Below are 19,471 nucleotides of genomic sequence, written 5' to 3'. Positions count from 1 at the left end.
GCATCAGAAACTCCCTACCACCTCTCTCCTAGCTACTCGAGGCTGTTATTGTTCTTATGTGTGTTTGTTTTGTGGGAATTCAGAGACATCTCCAAATCATATTTTCGTACACTATCAGTATGCAAAGCAAGTATGGAGTGACCTACAATACCCTGGATTGATAACGGCTGGTTTGATCATCGACGCCATCAAACAGCTTGTATCTCATGCACAGGATAGAGACGTTAATGCCAAGGTCATCAATAGCCTCCTTGCCTTATGGCTTCTATGGAAATCTTCTACGGCAAACATTGCTGCTGTCTCCAATAATCAGGTATCACATCTTGTTTTCAAATATGGAAGGGTCTTTAGTTTTATCACTCTTCTACACATTTGAAGATCATGCCTCCTACCTTTCTCAGAGTGATAAAATGGGTGCTCCCTCATCAACATATTACCAAAATTAATGTTGATGGCTCCTGGTTCAAGGACAAGCGTCTAGTTGGATATGGTGGCATTGCACGTAATTATCTGGGCAAGATGTTGTTTGGGTTTGAGTGTGGTACAACATCTCAAGATGTTCTCACACTAGAGGCTTTGGCCATAAGGCAGGTCATACTCTCGGTCCAAGATTTCAAATTGACTAAAGTAGAAATGGAAAGTGATAACCAAGCACTAATTGCCATCCTACAAAAACACCCTACAGAGGCACCTTGGAAGGTTTTTCCCATAATCAAAGATATCAGAAGGATGACTAGTGCATTTGACTATATCTCTTTCACTCATGTGCCTAGGGAGGCAAATATAGTTGTTGAAGTTTTGGCCAAGGAAGGAGCTTTAACTCAAGGAGCCTTTTTATACTTGCACCCCCCCCCCCCCCCCACTCATGTAAGGTGGTTTATGTTATTTGCAGTGTGAGTGATCCCCATCCTTATAAGTGGTAATAGAGGTGTGAAAGGATGGTAACCCTAATATGTTTTTGAAATTGTTTTCATATCCATTTAAGAGAATTCAAATCTACCTAAAAATTAATCAGATGCATAAATGTTGATTACTTATTTGATATATTAGACTATTACTACTTGAGCCATTAATTATCCAACTAAATTACCTTGTTGGACACTTTTTCTTATTTTCTTAAAAAGGTATTAATAAATGAAAATTAAGGACTAAGAAGAGCAAGAGAAAGGGAAGTTGGACTATCTAAATTCCGCTAAATTAGTCTAAAAACTAATAGGATGTTATGAACAACGGCCCAAATATAATTGGATGCGGATATGATAATGTCACTATCTGATCCAATTCCCTTTACACCCCTAGGTGGTAACTGATAAATCCAACAATGACCAATCCCATGAGAACATGTTAAAAGGTGTTTGCATCAAAGGAGACCGTTGAGTCCGAAGGACCAACCCCAAATACTATAAAGATCAGGATATACATGGATGAATCTATGAACAAGTTAATGCATAAATAGATGACTCTTACTTAGGTAAAGGGATTGGAAACTATACACTTTTTCCTTACCACTTGAACTCTCTGTATCTCATTCCCTTCAATAGGTGTTGGTGTTGTCATTCAACTTGACTTATGTATCAAACATGATTAATCTGTCCTTGAATCGACTCCCTCTAATAATTTATTCTCTTAGCAAATGAATATGGTTTCGACTACACCTAGAGGTTCTGCTTGGTTTCAATAAGAGGTTATATTTGGTCACCATAGGCGTATTGTAGCAAATTCAAAGAGAAGGGAACACAAGAACACCCGATGGCCAACCAAGCTTGCGAACAATGAATGCTAGTTGGTCCCCCCAGAGGATGAATCTAACCTATAAGGGTCGGCATAAACGTTCGCGATTATCACAACCATCATTCAACCGTATCCCGAGAAATCCGGGAAGACTCCTCACCAAGACAAGACAAGATACTCGATAGGACTTTGCTTTATTCCTGCGCATTAAATGCGCATGACGGTTAAGCAAAGCATTTTGGGCCTTTAGATCGAAATTCCGGTCATTAAAATTCAATGGTAAGAGGTTATATTTGGTCACCATAGGCGTATTGTAGCAAATTCAAAGAGAAGGGAACACAAGAACACCCGATGGCCAACCAAGCTTGCAAACAATGAATGCTAGTTGGTCCCCCCAGAGGATGAATCTAACCTATAAGGGTTGGCATAGTGTTCACGATTATCACCACCATCATTCGACCGTATCCCAAGAAATCCGGGAAGACTCCTCACCAAGACAAGACAAGATACTCGATAGGACTTTGCTTTAGTCCTGCGCATTAAATGCGCAGGACGGTTAAGCAAAGCATTTCGGGCCTTTAGATCGAAATTCCGGTCATAAAATTCAATGGTAAGAGGTTATATGGCACAAAGGCGAGAGTAAATTCAAAGAGAAGGAACACAAGAACACCCGAGGCCAACCAAGCGCAACAATGAAGCTAGTAGCGACCCGGAGGATGAATAACCCATATATAAGGGCGGCAAAGTGTCGCGATTATCATAACCACATTCACCGATCTTGAGAAATGTGGAAGACCTCACCAAGACAAGGTAAGACACTTGATAGGACTTTGCTTCAGTCCTGCACATTAAATGCGCAGGACGGTTAAGCAAAGCATTTCGGGCCTTTAGATCGAAATTTTGGTCATTAAAATTCAATGGTAAGAGGTTATATTTGGTCACAATAGGCGTATTGTAGCAAATTCAAAGAGAAGGGAACACAAGAACACCCGATGGCCAACCAAGCTTGCGAACAATGAATGCTAGTTGGTCCCCCCAGAGGATGAATCTAACCTATAAGGGTTGGCATAGTGTTTGCGATTATCACCACCATCATTCGACCGTATCCCGAGAAATCCGGGAAGACTCCTCACCAAGACAAGACAAGATACTCGATAGGACTTTGCTTTAGTCCTGCGCATTAAATGCGCATGACGGTTAAGCAAAGCATTTCGGGCCTTTAGATCGAAATTCCGGTCATTAAAATTCAATGGTAAGAGGTTATATTTGGTCACAATAGGCGTATTGTAGCAAATTCAAAGAGAATGGAACACAAGAACACCCGATGGCCAACCAAGCTTGCTAACAATGAATGCTAGTTAGTCGATCCCCTAGAGGATGAATATAACCCATTATATAAGGGTCGGCATAAGTGTTCGCGATTATCATAACCATCATTCAACCGTATCTTGAGAAATGCAGGAAGACTCCTCACCAAGACAAGGTAAGACACTTGATAGGACTTTGCTTTAGTCCTGCGCATTAAATGCGTAGGACGGTTAAGCAAAGCATTTCGGGCCATTAGATCGAAATTTCGGTCGTTCAAATTTAAATTTCGACCAAGATTTAGAATCTGACGGTCCAAAATCTCGCTTGACGGTCATGCGCATTTATGACCCAAGCAAAATTAAACTCGATAGGCCTGCAACTTGGTGTCACATCACACTCAATGTGGGACTCTTTCCATTTTAAGGAATTCGATTCCTAAGGGGACTCAATCCGAGATCTCCTACTCAAAATAAAACACCTACCAAGTTAAGACTTTTCACGACTATCACACTGCACATAATAGACTCTATAAATACCGAGGTACAATCTAAGACTAGCCATGTTTTTTCATTTCTGAAGAAGTCTCTTGAATAATTTGTTGCTGGAGAAACCTGACTTACTTAGGCATCAAAGAGTCTCTTCAAGAGCAAAATCGTTCTCCTCTACAGGTAAACTCTGCCATAATAAAATGATGAGCAAGTTTTTTGAAGCAACATTAGTCATTGATACTTTTGTAGTACATGATACTATTACTTAGAAGAGTTTTCTATATACCTTGTTCATATTCATATGCACTCCATGATATTTTCATATATTTGAATGTTCAAGATTAAAATTGTCATCTCACACATTCTACATATTGATTATCCCCACCAATTTTGTATATTTCATGCTTTAGTTGAAACCTTAAAGTCATTTATCTTTTGGACCTAAGATTTGTCCGGGCCAGCTTAAACACACATTGACTACATCTTCAAAGGGGTAGTTTTTACATATAATTTAAATATATGGTAAGGCCTCACTCCTAACCCTGAGGGACATTTGAACTCTTGATCTCATACTATGAGACATTGGTGTTTTGCTAACTAAACAAACCTTCGAGGTTAAAGCCTTAATGTAATTATGTCTTCTCTTGACAACTCATCGTTTCTCCACCTTATAATATCTTGAATGAAACTCTCTCTCGCTGCATTATTATTTTGGGTTTATCTTCTCTTCTTTATTTTTCATGTGTACAAAGTGCTCCCGGACGGCTTCCCAACCACAAAAGTCAGTGGGTCCCACTGGTGAAAAAACCATTTTGAAAAGAAGAAAAAAAAAAACTTATTTTTACACCAACACCCACTGGTTTTTGTGGTTGGGAAGCTGTCGGGGAGCACTCTGTGCTCTTGATGGGGAGATGATCTCGATTCCACTTAAGTACCTTTTAACCTCTTCATCATATATCTATATGTAATTAAAGAAAATACATCAACAACATTAGACTCCAATTTACAAGAGTATTATCTTGTTTTAGAATAGGGCTTACACTCCCTATTGTAATACCAATACCACTTGTTATTTTGCAAAAGCTGGTATATACATATACTGAAAATTTGCCAAAAAAATTAATTTGGGTGAAAAGAGACTTCTCGATATTATTGTAGGGAGAAATTGGTCAGTCAACATTGCAGATTCATTGAATCCTTGAAGACTATAGCTGTTACTTATCTGATACCTATAGGTGTTTAATATTTGTTTTTGTTTTTTTAGGGGTAAATATGTGTTTATTTCACTCCTTCGTTTATTTGGTATGTTAATAAATCCATGAGATTCTTGAAGATTACAGCCATTTATTATCACATGCGTTCTTATCGTCTTCATTCCATGTATATTATTATAATTTATTTGGTATATGTTATGCTGCCCTCTTACCCTTAAAAAATAAAATTTGAGCTTATTACATTTTTAGTCAAAAACATTTTGATTATCTCAAAATGCCATTTGAATTGCATACTTTTTTTTTTTGGTAAAGACTTGAAATATATTATTGTGCATAATGGTGATAACTTTCCATGCAGAGACAATAAAATCAAAGAAGTCTAGGGTTTGAATCTTTATCTCCACACCTTCCTCCAATCATTGTGATTGATTTGCTGATGACATAAAAAAAAAAACAAAAAAAAAAAACCCTATCAGGGTTGTTGTGGGTTATTACCCTCCATCCTCATTTGATTGTCGGACGCGTGGACTTGGTTTTATTGTGACCTTTAGATGGAGAGCAATCACGCCTTTTGGAAAGGCCTAATTCTGTTTCACTCATTTATAAATATATTGATTCCCTTTTAGCCGTTTCATTCAATGGTTGCTATGAAACCATTCCATGTGCATCTGACTATCAGACGGGCATAATGGAGGGAATGCAGGATTGAGAGGATCTGGATTCGACTTTCAAAGTTCTAGTAACTTGTCTTTATGTTTTCGATGGACATTTTAAAAATTTCTCATAACTTTTAATAAGACTTAAACTATGTACTTAACTCACACATTATTAATCATCTTATTATAAGTTGAAAAGCTTATCAAAGCAAGGGTTTTATTTATTTATTTATTTATTATTATTTTAAATTTAATTTAATTTAATTTTTATAGCTTCTTAAAATCTAGAATTAATGAAATTAGTTATATTACCACAGTTAAAGCATGTTATACACCAATGAAGCGTTAGAAGTTCTTTAACTAGTAGAGTTTGATCCTTGTTGATCATTAAACTTATCATACGAAAGTACTCTTAGCTTTCTTTTGCTTAAAACTGCATGAGCATTTATTCGTTGCATGCTGTGCACTTGCGCTTCATGTTTATGAAACTCTTTCCACTTACATTTAATATTACATACATGTAAAGTTTCTTTAATTTGGACAAAAGTACGTAAAACTGCTTTACTAACATTAAAACATTTTCTAATTTTATTCGTATCACAATATTTAGGATTAGGACTTATGAGCAAAATGACCAAAAGGGAAAATATTCTTAAAATATCACTACCCTTAATCAAAATCATAGTTCCAAAAAAGTACATACCCAATTGAAATAATAGTTCTGAAAATTACATCCCACAAGCTATTTTCATCATATGTATAGTCCATTGCATAAAATACTTAAATACAACCACAGCTTTTTTTTTATTTTGTTGGTAGAAAAGAGGGATTAGATAGAATGGCTTGTTTTGTAATTTTACATGTCATGAAGTGAAGAAAACTGAAAAGCCGAAAAAGTATTACTAAAAAAAAAAGAAAAGCCGAAAAAGTAATGTACTGTTACAATGGCATTTTAGTAACTTCGTCACAGCAAAAAGATTATTACGAGGGCATGTTAGTAATTTCACCACAAATTATTGTGAAATTTTGAAAATAGTAAAAAATGAATAAAATTTAAAACGAGCTAAATAGGAAACAAGGAGGGAATTTGGAGACCAAGAGGCGGCAAACGGAAGTATTTAATGGAAAGCTTCAGATCTCTCTCTTCTCTCTCTCTCTCTCTCTCTCTCTCTCTCACTATCACCGTCTCAGTCTTTCGATTCTCTTTCTAGATGTCCTCGAAGCTTCAATTTTACTGTCTGTTCTTCATCTAGAGGGAGAAAGTGTGGACGAGTCATGGTTTCTCTGAACAGATGAGTGTATTCTATGAGTGATCTCATCATGATTCTGTTTGAGTTTGATGTAACTGAAAGGTAAGCTTTCAGATTTCATATTCTAGGTTTTTTAGCTTCTAATACTGAAGCCTGGTTATTCATTCAAGCTATATCTGTCTTTAATGATATAATCTGCTGTTGTTGTTGTTCAGTGGCGGAAGGTTATCACCGAGGATTGGATGATGGAGGAGAACGTCATTTTGTGCCTTCTTGATTTCTTTAATTAAGGTTTGGTTCCTTTTTTCATCTCTCTTGATTTTGTTTCCTATCATTGTGCTATGATTCTTCCTCTGATAATTTGTTTTGTTCTGTTTTTTCCCCTTTCGGAGAAAAAGTGATCGGTTGAATCCTGATATAGAGTTCAGATAATGTTCTTAGGATTCTGTTCTGTCTGTTTATCAATTTTATCTCGTGTAGTTAGAAAAAATGATTTAGATGTGTTACAATTTATTGTCTGCTTTTAGTCGTTTTAAGTTAGTGTGTATTGCCCCTGTTCTGTGTGTTATTCAGTATGTAAACACTAAAACCACGGATATCTGATTTATGCATTTAGGTGCATGAATTGATTTATGTATTTAGGTGCATGAATTAAATTCGTGATCTTTCGAAGTTTGAATTATCCTTTGATAAAATTGGATTTTTGCTGTGTTATCATTTTGGTGATCATCATTCGGGAAATTTTATCAGATCTGTTGAAATTAAATTGAGTCCAAGTAACAAAATAAAATATGATGGCTTTACCATGTGCTTTTAGGAGCCATCTATTAGAGCATTCTGTATTTGGTTGGCTGTTCAGTGATCGAAAGAGTTAATTGAAAAGAACTGAGAAAAGAGTAACAACAATATGAAAATTACAGTTCTCTTAGTACAAGTAAAAACCATAATTGCTCTTTTTCTGCTGAATCCCTGATATGTCTTAAGTTATGTAGTAGTCACACCAGAACTACATATATTGGAGTGTATATATTATTGTAAAAACCATGTATACAAACCCATACAGAGTATTCATGACAAACAGAGGCATCAATATTGTGAGAGTAGGTTACTGTGGTAGATCTTATTTAGGACGGATAATGGTTGTCCACATTTACATATATGAGGTCGGAGTATTCCACGTAGTTATATGAGGTTTGATTTAGCGGACCTAGAGTCCAATCTGCTTTTGTGATGGGAGGCCTCAGAGAATGATGCTTGCTTTTTTTAATACTTCCTCATGTCCCAAAGGGCCTTTCTTGTTCGCCAAAACATAAATTTTGACGAGTTATTGTCGAAGGATTCACCACTCACTAATCTAGACCTTGTTTCCAACGCGACCTTGGCTTACGTATTAGAGAGAAACGGTTATGACTAAGTGAATGATTAAATAGGGCGTTAGGATATCCATCTTGATTCCTAAATGGACGAAAATTTGGGAATAGTTATCAAACAAAATGGCCGATTTCGAGCTTAAATAGGAAAAACAAAAAATAGAACCAACTTGATGCACCATGTATTCTCCAAATGGATCAAGTTGACAAATATATCTGACTTTTATTTTTGTTGACATTGGTTGCTTTCAGAAGAATGGCCCGATTTCGAGCATGAAATGAAATAATGATCATAATGTTAACCATAATCATGTACAAACTACAAGCCCAAGTGCCATGGGATTTTACAAATTTAATTTGAAGCTTCAACCTTTTCTTTCCATCTGACTTGCATTAGTCTCACCTGGTGAATGCCCTCATGTTAAAGGAGGTGCCATTAGATGTACAGCAATAGGTTGGTCAGCGATCTGCTCTTCAAATCGACAGATCCTTGTTAGGATTTTGTATTGACTTTATACTTGCATTTGGCCTACTCTTCATTTCTTTTTGTCTTTTGCCTTAGCCAACCTGCTTGCTGGGAAGTGCAGCCTGGCCATTAGTGGTCGTGGTGCTCTAGTTTTTTGGTCGAATCCCCGTACACAAACTAGTCCTGCAAAACAGTCCATAGTAGATTAAGCAAAACAGGAATTGTTAGAGACTCAGCATGTCGGCTTCACGAGCAAAACTACATAATGAGTTAGAACTTTAGAATATTTAATAGATAAGTCCTATGCTTGGGAGTCCTTGCTGCTATTTGCTCATACATACCTCTCCAGAAGCAGTGTTGAATTCCTTCCGTTGTTAGACCTAGCAGCACAAGACATATCAGTTTAATTAGTTCAGAATAATTCCATACAGATTAGAAAAACTTTTCTGTTTTAACATTCTTACCTTTAAATATTGTTGGTATGGAGGTACCAAAGTAAACAGTCCGTCTTGGTAGATTCCATAGCCATGCTGTTGGAACTTCAATTGGGTTGACACTAGAATCATGGTCAGCAAATACCTGGAAGGGAATCATTATTCATAGTACCACTTGATTCAAAGCTGATGTTTGACACCCTTAACTGTTTGGTTTCAAGAGATCCATAACTTTAAGTGTATACCTCATTAACTTGAAAATATGTGCCATTGAGTGGAAAGCTGCCCCTCATTGCTGTTCGGCATGGTATCTGTTAGATTTTGTAAATATCAGTCAGTGTACAGAAATGGTCTAGTGAATTGGGTTTAGGAGCACTTAAAATTATTGTCATGTATTAATGTTTGTGTGGTTATGTGTCTTCCTCACCAAAAGAGTCCCTCGGACTGTTCGGGAAGCTGCTTCTCGCATGCTGTTGCATGAAAAACATGTCTTCTCATTGCATTGTTTTCCCGATTCATGAGAATCACAATTGGTTCTTGGTGGTTCAATTGATTCTGCAGTTTCACCTGATAATGGAAACAGGATATTGAATCATGAAATAATCGAACACATATTATTGCATGTTAACAGTTGGCTGCTTAGGAGCAATTTCAAACAGTTGATTTTATGTGCATACCTGGAGTCCATATGGCGAAGAGGTATGAACTTGGGTCATCTGGTTCTCGCTTGTCCAGCTGTAAAATGTGTTTTAGTCAGCAAATGAAGCTTTATGCGTAAACAAATAGAGTTTCACATATTGACCAAAATAAATTTAAAATAAATATAGAATTTCACATAATAGTGGAGAATAACTGACCCCCTTAAGAAGATGGTGTGAATCAGGTAGCTCGTAACTGCAATCACGAAGAAAAGATAGTTAGTTTAGATCCCATAGGTAAGTCATCCTTGCATTTTAGTAGGTTATTTATGCTCGTGAAAGCAAATACCTGGTTGATAAATATTGATATTCAATAGAGTTTTTTACGTGTGGGTCCCCTTAGTGGACCATAAACTAATGTTGAGTCCTCTTAGTGCAATATATTACGTGTGGGTCCTAACCAGATTAACACAGTTAGTCGCCGTTAAATATATTCAAATTTCAAACGTGGAGGGACCAAAATTCCCTTCAAGTTATTCAATACATCGTGTTATTACATTTTCCCCCTTTTTTTGGATATATATTTTTGTAACCATATAATTGATGCTTAATGACCAATTATCTTTTTTTAAAACAATATATTAACACAATGTATTAAATAACCTGAGGGACACTTTGGTCCCTTCACGTTTGAAATTTGAACATACTTAACGGCGGCTAACAGTGTTAGTCTTTTTGAGACCCACACATAATATATTGCATTAAGAGGACCCAACATTAGTTTATGGTCCACTAACGGGACCCACACGTAAAAAACTCTATTCAATATCTTAATAATAACTTGTTTGCAACTTTAAACAATTGCCAAGGATAGTAGATCAATTATTAGTTGTACTAATTAGGAGTTAGAGCTTAGTGATACATAAATGGATGATGCATAATGTCCCAAGAGTTTTGTGTTGCTTTACTCTAGCTAGCAAGGATCAGTGTTTGTAGACTTAATTTCAGCAAGTACTGTGCTGAAACAATCCTAATTGATAATGGAACTAGTGCCGCATGTGAATGTATTTCAGCTCTATATTTTCGGAGGGGCCAAATATGGTATTTCTTTTCTTATTCATACCAAAACACAAAAACACCAACAAAGAAAATTAATATGAATGAGGTGAAGACGTTGCTGACTTACACTTGATGCTCAGTCCGTAACCTGCTCACATTCTTCAACTTTGGGGCAGGTATAGAAGCCATCTCTGGAGTTAAAGCAACTAAAGCCTTAGACATGTCTCCCTCTTGAAGTTCTCCACTATGTTCTTGCATAAAATTCTCTAAAGTCATTGTGAACTCTTCAATGTTAAGTTTGATTGTTGGTATTTCATCAGGATCCTCATCAAAAAAATCTTCCATATCACTCGGTGATATTTCTGTATATTCAGGTTCTGGTGTTGCAGGGACTTCAATAATTGGTTCACAGCTTCTGTTTTCTTTCCTGTTTTCTGGTGCTATTACTGTAAGTGGGTATGCCTCAGCCTCAGGTAGAGGTAGTGGCATTTGGTTGATTCCCACTGTATGGCTGTTGATACCCAAAGTTGGGCTGTGCTCAGCTGCAACAGGTACGGTTGAACTTACTATACTCTTCTCCTCTGGAGCTGGCAGGGCAAACCTCGCACTGTGTTCAAACATATCCATCAGTTGGCTCATTTGTGGCTTTTTATTTGAATTTTTTTTAGGGGTGGGGGGGTGGGATTTACTCAACATTTTGATTTTTTTTTGGTAACTTTTTTAAACTTCAAACTACAATGGTTAAATGCTAGAACTTTTTGTGAGTGTTGTTGGCTCATAAAATCTTGGCCTACCATATGGTCTGCATAGGGAACTTTTACTTGTCAGTGATACTTAATCATATGGGCTAAGATATGCTTAATATATGTGGGGATAAATCATACAAACCTTGCGAATGCACTTGCAAAGTGTTTGCACTCTCCTCTCATTGGACAAGCATTACAGTTTGGCTTGCTTTTTGTACAAAAAACCTGCACAATACTCAAAGCATTCAACACTATTAGATTTTGCTCACGCTTACCAAATGAGATGAAAATCTTCATCCAAATATATAGTACATGCAACTACATACCTTTCCAAATGTAATCATTTGATAATGCAATTCATACCTGTTTTAACAAATTTAATCAGTATTAGTTTTGCTGGTGTTATTTCCTGAATTCATTTGAGAAATTCATGCGACTCTAGTGACATTTTTCTTTTAGAATGGACAAATTGAAGATTAAATGCTGAAGAGGAATTCTCAGATTACAGTGTCCGTTGATCTAATTTGCATAGCCGTGGCCAGAGGTATTTCTGAATTGATTCCAACATTGGGTACCTGTATAATTTGAGGTTAGCATTTTCATGTCAGGTCAAAGTTGGTATCCTTGATTTGTTGGCATTTTATACGTACATTTCTAGAAGATGCAATTGAAGTGACTCAGGCAGTGGTTGTAGTGGCACCCATCCCAGCCTTACAGCTATTCGTCCGACATTTGTGTCAACCTTGTCGACAAAACAAAATTTTGAAACCATAAAAAAGTATAACTCTGGCTTTATCCTGTGCATTTTATAACTAATCATTCACTTATTGTCTAAGACTTACTGGAAAAGCAAGATGATGAAGTGTCAGAAGCCGTACACATTCCACACTTTTCAGACCCAAGCCCCTTATGCTTAGCAAGTACTCCCTACATGCAAGAGAACATTTGAATAAACAATGGAGTGCTGAATGGCAGATTGGGATGTGTTTGTGTGTAAGCATATGTTTGCAAGTTTATGTTGTGGGCTTACTTTGTTTGGTCAGGTGGGACATCCCTTAACCATTCAAGATCAATGGCTCCATGTTCTCTAACCAGTCGGTTGAGGAAATCCTGCAGAAGTAATGTGAGTAGTCAGACTTCACTAGGCCCTTTTTATCTCAGCTTGCTGCCAAATTTGAAGGTTAGTAAAATGAATTGACATTTGTATACCTTGATTCTTTCTGCAAGCATGTTGTTCATTCCTCGTTCTTTGATGGCATCGGCAATCTCATTAACATTTGCACATCTTACAGCTTCCCAGTCCAGTGAGTCCATTGTATTGCTACTTTTTTCCCTTTCCCCATATGTTGTGTAAGCTTGCTTTCTTAAACTGTCCCAATCCTTATTTTTTCCTGCCTCCATCTTCATCTTTTTTGTGTTCAAGTTCTTCGTGCTGCCAGTGGCTGAGTTGTACACTTGCTCTTTGACGTTTGATTGAATCACATTATTCTCTTTGGGCTTTTCTTGACCAGCTAAGTATCTCGTTTCCACATCTACAATGTCTGAAAACTCTGTGGAACTTGATACCGGGTCCATTGCACTCTTTTGCCTTTCAACCAATGTATGGTCAAGATTTCTAGCTTCATCAAACATGGTGTTTTCGGACTGTAATGCCTCTTTCATAGGTATTTGTCGGTGGCTGAATGATTTTGGATTCCTCTCACCATAAGTTTTTGCTTGCAAGCCATACAATGTCTCTGTCTGGTTCTTGTTTAAAGATCCGTACAGATCAGCAGGTTGTTCTGCTTGAGCACTTGACTGTACCTTCTGACATGTGTTTTCGCCTACAGTCTCTGGCATTACTGTATTTTGCTTTCTAGTGAAATTGGCATGTGTTGTCTCACCGATTATGGAAGTAAGTGAGGGCAAGGGAGATTTTCTTTCTTCTCCTAACATCTCTGGGAACTTGACTTCTAGTATTCCTGAGTCTTGGGTCATCTTCACACTGCATGTACTGGATTTGATGATAGGAACTTGTGTTTGGGGTGGATATGAATTGGGTGGGTGAATGTGTGCAGATAAATCTTTTAAGGGGTCCATCCCGACCATGCTTGAGTTATGATTGTTGGAGTCCGTAACTTTTGCTTGGTTCTGCTCACCCTTGGTGCCCAGGTCAAATAAAGAATTCCCACTTCCACAACTATAAATATCTTGGAACATTTGGCTTCCTTTCATCTGTAGTAGTTCCGTAAAAGTGCAGTCATCAAGACAATCTGATGGTCGCTTAGATGGACTGTGTGTCACCTGATCTTCGGCTTCCGAGTTGGAGTCTGAGCATGATCCATTCCTTTCAGTGATCCGGGAAGTAGTCGACTCCGTGGAGTTTTGAGAAGAAAGTATGTCTTCAAATGCTCTTCTATCCTCTCCTGTAAAATTCTCCACTCCTATATTTGTGGTCAGGCTGTCTGTTCTTTTTGGCAGCAAATCATGGGACATCTCTAGGCTGATCCTGCAGACAGGAGACTGCTTGGCTCTTGAATGGTCAGTTGAGCTTCCATATCCCATATTGCTCCCAAAGGATTCATTGCTATTAGCCACTTCTCGTTCTTCAATATGTCCAACTTCATGGAATGTCACAGAGCTCTGATCACAGACAGGTTGACTTGGCAATTTTTCATGCCAGTTGATGGTGTCTACTGTTTCAACAATGCTCACTTCTGGCTCTTCAAGTGATGTTTCTATTCCTTCTTTACAACATGCCCTCTCGTTGCTCTTTGTTTTTAGTGGAAATCTAGCTGCAAGGGACATGAAGGCAGAACTGCAAAGAAGAGGAAGTATTGTCAGAGGTCATTAATTTGATGCCAATCTATTCTGGGATATAATTTGTCTATAGAATTTTACCTAGAAAGATGATCAGATACATTCTGAGTAAGAAATACCCCAACTACGGAGTCCACAACCGATCCTTTCCACCGGGAGAAGCGTCTATCACCTAAGGAAAATTTAGTATTCTTGTTAAAGATAGAAATCAACTCAGGAACATGAATGTGCAATATAACATAAGTTTGGTATCTCTCTTTGGAACAGACCACTCAAATTGTTAGAATCATTTGGATAAAGTAATTTGAGGAATGAGATTAGCAGGATTCGACATTCTTAACACCAAAATTTGGAAGCATTCCAAATGCTTATTTTAAATTGTTTTCTTAATGTAAAATATGTTTCTCTTATCTTTATTGTTCAAGGTGAGGACCCAGTATTACATTTTCCCTTTGCTTATGCATTGATTTGACTCTTAATTGCTATAGTGTAAGTGATCACTAGGAAGATAATCTAAATCTATCTTTCATTTTATGACACAGGCAAAAGGATTGTAGGCTGACTTGTCCATCATATGCTTCAATCATGAATGCCTGGGGGAGGTCACCAACCAGATGAAAGATGTACTAGAAAATTTAGCTTGGGGATGAATAGTCTTTAATTCTACCTTGGACGAGATGCATGCGGGCAATGAATGAGTCTGCGCGTCCACGGAATACTCTTCTTTCTTCTTCCCACCATTTCTCCTTGTCCTTATCCTTTTCGGTCTGTTCCATCCCTTCGTCAGCTTCCTTCCCCATCAGAACCCTCCAAACTCTATGCGTCTCTGGGTCAAGGTCAACTTTGGGTCGTGGGCGCCGTTTTCTTGTAGGATCAAACGATCCCGCATAAGGAACCATTGTGGTGTTGCCATTGTAGGGAACCAATGCATTTTGCTCGGAGCCTGGGATTCTGTTGGTTTCTCCATTGATGTCTAGATTTTTCAATCTCTGAACAATGTCATCTATGGGTGTCATGTATGACAGTGGTATTCCTGGCTGACCTGCAGCAAATGCCTCATTGAAGTTAATTGTAAGTGACACAAAATCAAGGTAACTTATATTGGGAGAATGTGAAGGGTCCAGTGGATAGTTCCTAGATAAGTACCTTTTGAAGTGGCTAAGTACTGGTGTTGATCATACAGGGCTATCTGGTTCTCTTGCTGCTGCACTTGGTTCATGCTAGAATCAACTGAATTGACTGGTGCTGTTGCTTTTCTTGCCCTCTTTTTGTAGTTACCTGCAACAGGGTCTGCTAAGCTTGCTTTTGGTCTCCGAACAATTTCATCATGCTGCGTATCACCTGGTGCTGGTGCTGTTTTCTGAGGGCTTGATTGCAGTTGGGTACACTGTGGAATTGCAGTTGCGGTGTTTGCCTCCTGTATTTGTGTAGATCCCTTGGATTCCTTCTTTGTCATTCTCTCTCCATGACCAAAGTCCAGCATATACCCAGAAGTTTGCAGTTCAGAAAAGAATGCACTGCTGTGTAAAAGGGGACCCATACTAACATTTTGGACTGCATGATTTTCTCTTGCCATAGTGTGCTCATACACATTTCGTACAGATTTGCTGGCTCCGTTCCTTGATCCATTAGTGCCAAGCATGTTATTGAACTCTATGTCTCCTGCTTCATGGTTACTCTGCAGTGCTTGTCCCCAGTCAATTTGTTTTGCAGCTGTAGAAGATGAACTGCTAGGAATGGTGGTATATTGAAACTTTTCCACCCTCCTTTTCTTGGAAATTTCTTGAGGACTTGGGCTATGATGGTTTCTCTGGTAACCACTCACTTGATATCTGTCCTGGTAAGCCTGCAAAGAATTGTGTTGGACTTCCCTCAGATTCATGGTCTGTGCATCTGTCATGTTAACTGTATAAGAATAATCTCTCTTCGATGCCTCTGTTTGTACATTCTCAACAAATGGTACATGGAGACTGCTATTGGAATCCAGTTGACATTTTGACAAGGATTGTGAGCCACACTGCAACCATGGTCGTCTAGATTTGTCATTGTTTCCAACGGTTGCTTTGGTTTGGAAGGCCATGTGATTGATTCCCTCTGCTTGAGCATGTTGTTGGATGAGAGGATGACTGTTGTTGCCATTGCTTAGGTTGGTACATGGTTTCTCCATTTCACCTCTGTTATTTGGGTGGCAATTTGAACTTTCAATTGGTGGGACTCTCCATGTGGATTGTGGAGCCGGTGCTTGTGTTTCAGGCAAGGAATTGTAGTCTCTGATCACTGGGTCTGAGGAGCACTTATAGTCAATCCCAGGTGAGGTGTTTTCTGCAATCACTTCAACACCTTCATAAAGTTCCACAGATGACTTGGTACCATAGCCACCATGATTTGCATGGTTGAGGTCCTGGGCGTGAGATCCTGGATTCATGCTAAGTATCTGCCTTGAAGAGCTCTCGAAACTGTTGAGCTGAAACTCCTGATTATTGGATGATTTGCTAGGGTGTTCATCTCTTCTTTGGGCTTCCATGTCGAAATTCAGCACCCGCCTGCATGATTTCACTGTCAAACTGGGTGATTGTTCTACTGTCTCCCCTAAAGCTTCTGCTGCTGGAGTTCCAGAGTTATTGAGGCCTTTCTTCCTCACATACTTCCTCTTCCCTGTTGGATTCGGATTGTCATTTGTTGGCTTTGGAGCTGCTGCCTTAGGAGTCTTTTTGGGTTTGCCTTCCACAACCACTTTAGGCCTGTGCTTCTTCCTCTTAGGCTTTTGGTTTGGTGTCTTGTTCAGATCAATACCATTCTCATCAGCTGCCATTGCAAGGTTGTGGTTTTCATTCAATGTGGTTGAAGCTGCCATAGATGTTGTGCCCTCCAGGGGATGTGAGAGTTCACCTTGAAGCTGAACAACCTCATTCATGCAACTAAAGGGGTTTGAGCAAACCCCACTATTGAGTTCAATTTCTACATTCCTGTTGGGAGTAACAAAAACCTCCTGCATGTCCTGTTCCTTGTACAGTCTTTCACCTATGGATTCATTTACTCTTTCAGCTGGCTGGTTCTGAATTATCTGGCCCTTTTCTGGTGTTACTGGTGCAAAAGGTACGGAAATAGCACCATTTGAGATACAGTCGGTCATTGTTGTAGGCAGTGCGTTTAGGTCGTAACTTTGATGATGAACTGGAAATCCATCTGTAAGTCATTCTATCACATTCAGTATCATTCTGAGATTATCTAAGATATCCAGAAATTCGATATTCATTCACTAATTAACAGTTGTTATTTTGGATCGACGGGGATTCAGACGGTTACCAAAAACCAAGCAGTTTTTCATTATAATTTAGACCAAAAGAAGGAAAAAAAATGAACAAGCATTAGCAGTAGAAGAGAAGAAGAGCTTGTATTAACTCACTTTGAGGCTGAGATTGGTAGTTGCTTTGATTGAAGAAGTCGAGGCTGAGTGAAGGATCTACGTTTGCAAGCAGCATACCAGCAGAATCCGGTTGTGTCTGGTTATAATTGCTCGCAGAATACATGCCTGGGAATAGAAGGTCATTATTCCCTTGCAGATTGGCACTGGAAGAAGAAGCCCCAGTAGTCCAAGCCAAGAGGTTCAGTAAAGGTTGGTTTTTCCTTGCAGCTGTAACGTTCATCATAGCCTCAGTATGAGAGTTCACAACTGAGCCAGAGCCTGTACGACTCGTTAGATCCATAGCCGATTCCCAATTACCTACCCTCCTGCTCTGACCGAGAGACGCCATTGAATCAAGGCATGCAGCTCCCCCATTTACAGAGTGAGTCTCTTGAACAAACCCAGCAGGGATTCCCATTGATTCAAACCAATTCGTCCTGCTTATCTGACTCCCTTGCGTCTCAAGCGAGATCGGCGCCGGAATCGGTTTAGCCGGTGTCGCCGGTGTCGCCGGCTTCCAGGTTCCCTGAATCTGGAAATTTCTACTTTCCTCTTCAGAAATTGAGAGGCCTCTACCGAAGTCCATCTCTAGACTCTGGTGAGTTCTTCAAAAATCCTCTCTTTGTTGTCTCTCGCTTGCTCTTTGAACTGCTCTGCAATAATATAGTGAAAGTCAAAATCTCTGGTTTTTCTCTCCCAAGCTTCAAATTGCATGCAAATTGACGATTTCCCTTATTTCCCCATCTTCTCCAAACCCCATTGTGCAAATTCTCCTCTAAAACCTTCAATCGCCATTTGCAGACACTGCTCCAAAACTTGCAGAAAGAAACCAAAGCATACTCGGGCCAAAATCTCAGATGCTCAAGAACAAGGATTGGAAAAGGAAAAGAAAAAGATAGCCTGAAATGAGGAGGAAAAACTGGAAAAGAAGAAACCCCCCTTAACCAGAGAAAGAGGGATTTCTTAGAGCTCTGATTATACCGGAAACTGATGCTAAATCACTCGCCGGAAAAAAACTGACAGATCTCTCTCTGAAGATACAGGGGAAAAATCTTTATAATTGGTTGCTAGCTAAAAGGAGAAATGAGCCAGAATCAGAAGAATGGAATGACTCAATTGGTAAAAAATTTAAGAGCTCATAAAATTTGGGTAAATCTGCTAAAACTGGTGTCTTTCTACAGGAATTGAAGAAGATACAAATCACCAACCACCAAAAATCTCACAAAATCTGTGCTGTAATCTTGAAGGACGATGCCACCACCTCTTTCCTTTGGCAAAGGCATAAATTTGTATTTAAAGCTTTCCCATAACAAAAGAACCACCGATCCTGCGTATTGATTTCACCGCCGGTGGGTGAACTAACGCCGGAGTTGCCTTCTGGTTTTCCACAGTAAACGAGAATAGTCATTTAGTGAGAGAAAAAAAGAGAGGAATAAAGAGAAAGAAAAAGACGATTAAATGACTGTGAGACTAGTTATAACCTGACTTCTTGTTGGAGTGATAAAACTATTCTGTTTAAAAAAAAATAAAATAAAAAATATACACATGTTAACAATAACGCGTTCAACACTGACCCATTTACTACAACAAATTCAGTATTAACTTACAGTACTTCCATGTATTCTGTTTCATTATTAAGATTCAAAGTTGCACCCAGGTTCATTTATTTAAATGGAAAGGTTAAATTTTCTTATCTTCTAAATCTCCCTATACAATCAAGATTCAAACCTCAAGAAACAAATCAACAAAACCAGGAATGGGGTTGGCCTCATTATTTCCATGCTTAGAAGGTTCACAGGATGGGTTGACAAAGGTGATATATTATTCGAGGAAGTAATGTGTTTATTTATGGTATTTTCGTGATAAAACAAAGTTTAACGTCTTATTTATTTATTTATTGAAGAAT

The 19,471-nt window shown here is 38.5% G+C and overlaps 1 protein-coding gene across 1 annotated transcript; it reads right to left on the bottom strand.

The window, feature by feature from the left end:
* Window positions 1-8,032: 8,032 nt before the first annotated feature.
* On the bottom strand, window positions 8,033-19,030 carry LOC149008201 (transcriptional activator DEMETER-like). The gene is made up of 19 exons (XM_089164531.1): window positions 17,566-19,030; window positions 15,306-17,345; window positions 14,827-15,201; window positions 14,241-14,331; window positions 12,570-14,157; window positions 12,391-12,470; window positions 12,203-12,287; window positions 12,011-12,102; window positions 11,867-11,935; window positions 11,687-11,723; window positions 11,503-11,585; window positions 10,742-11,221; window positions 9,775-9,811; window positions 9,595-9,652; window positions 9,345-9,484; window positions 9,163-9,228; window positions 8,948-9,062; window positions 8,825-8,863; window positions 8,033-8,666 (listed from the first exon to the last, which is right to left on the bottom strand). The coding sequence occupies exons 1-19, from the start codon at window positions 18,149-18,151 to the stop codon at window positions 8,554-8,556; spliced, it is 6,174 nt and encodes a 2,057-aa protein (XP_089020657.1). The 5' UTR covers window positions 18,152-19,030; the 3' UTR covers window positions 8,033-8,553.
* Window positions 19,031-19,471: the final 441 nt, after the last annotated feature.

The sequence above is a fragment of the Hakea prostrata genome, chromosome 8 (genome assembly GCF_041222555.1).
Source record: "Hakea prostrata isolate BN-2017 chromosome 8, UWA_Hpros_2, whole genome shotgun sequence".
Classification (NCBI taxonomy): Eukaryota; Viridiplantae; Streptophyta; class Magnoliopsida; order Proteales; family Proteaceae; genus Hakea; species Hakea prostrata.
The sequence above is the reverse complement of the archived record's forward strand: the minus strand, read 5'-3'. Positions and strand labels throughout refer to the sequence as shown.

Bases quoted from the DNA above. Each gene is read 5' to 3' on its own strand.
- LOC149008201 (XM_089164531.1), bottom strand. From the start codon at position 18,151: ATGGACTTCGGTAGAGGCCTCTCAATTTCTGAAGAGGAAAGTAGAAAT. The intron at 14,158-14,240 runs GTAAAATTCTAT...TCTTCTTTGCAG, and splicing joins GTATCTGATCATCTTTCTAG to TTCTGCCTTCATGTCCCTTG. The intron at 12,288-12,390 runs GTAAGCCCACAA...TCTTGCATGTAG, and splicing joins GTCCCACCTGACCAAACAAA to GGAGTACTTGCTAAGCATAA.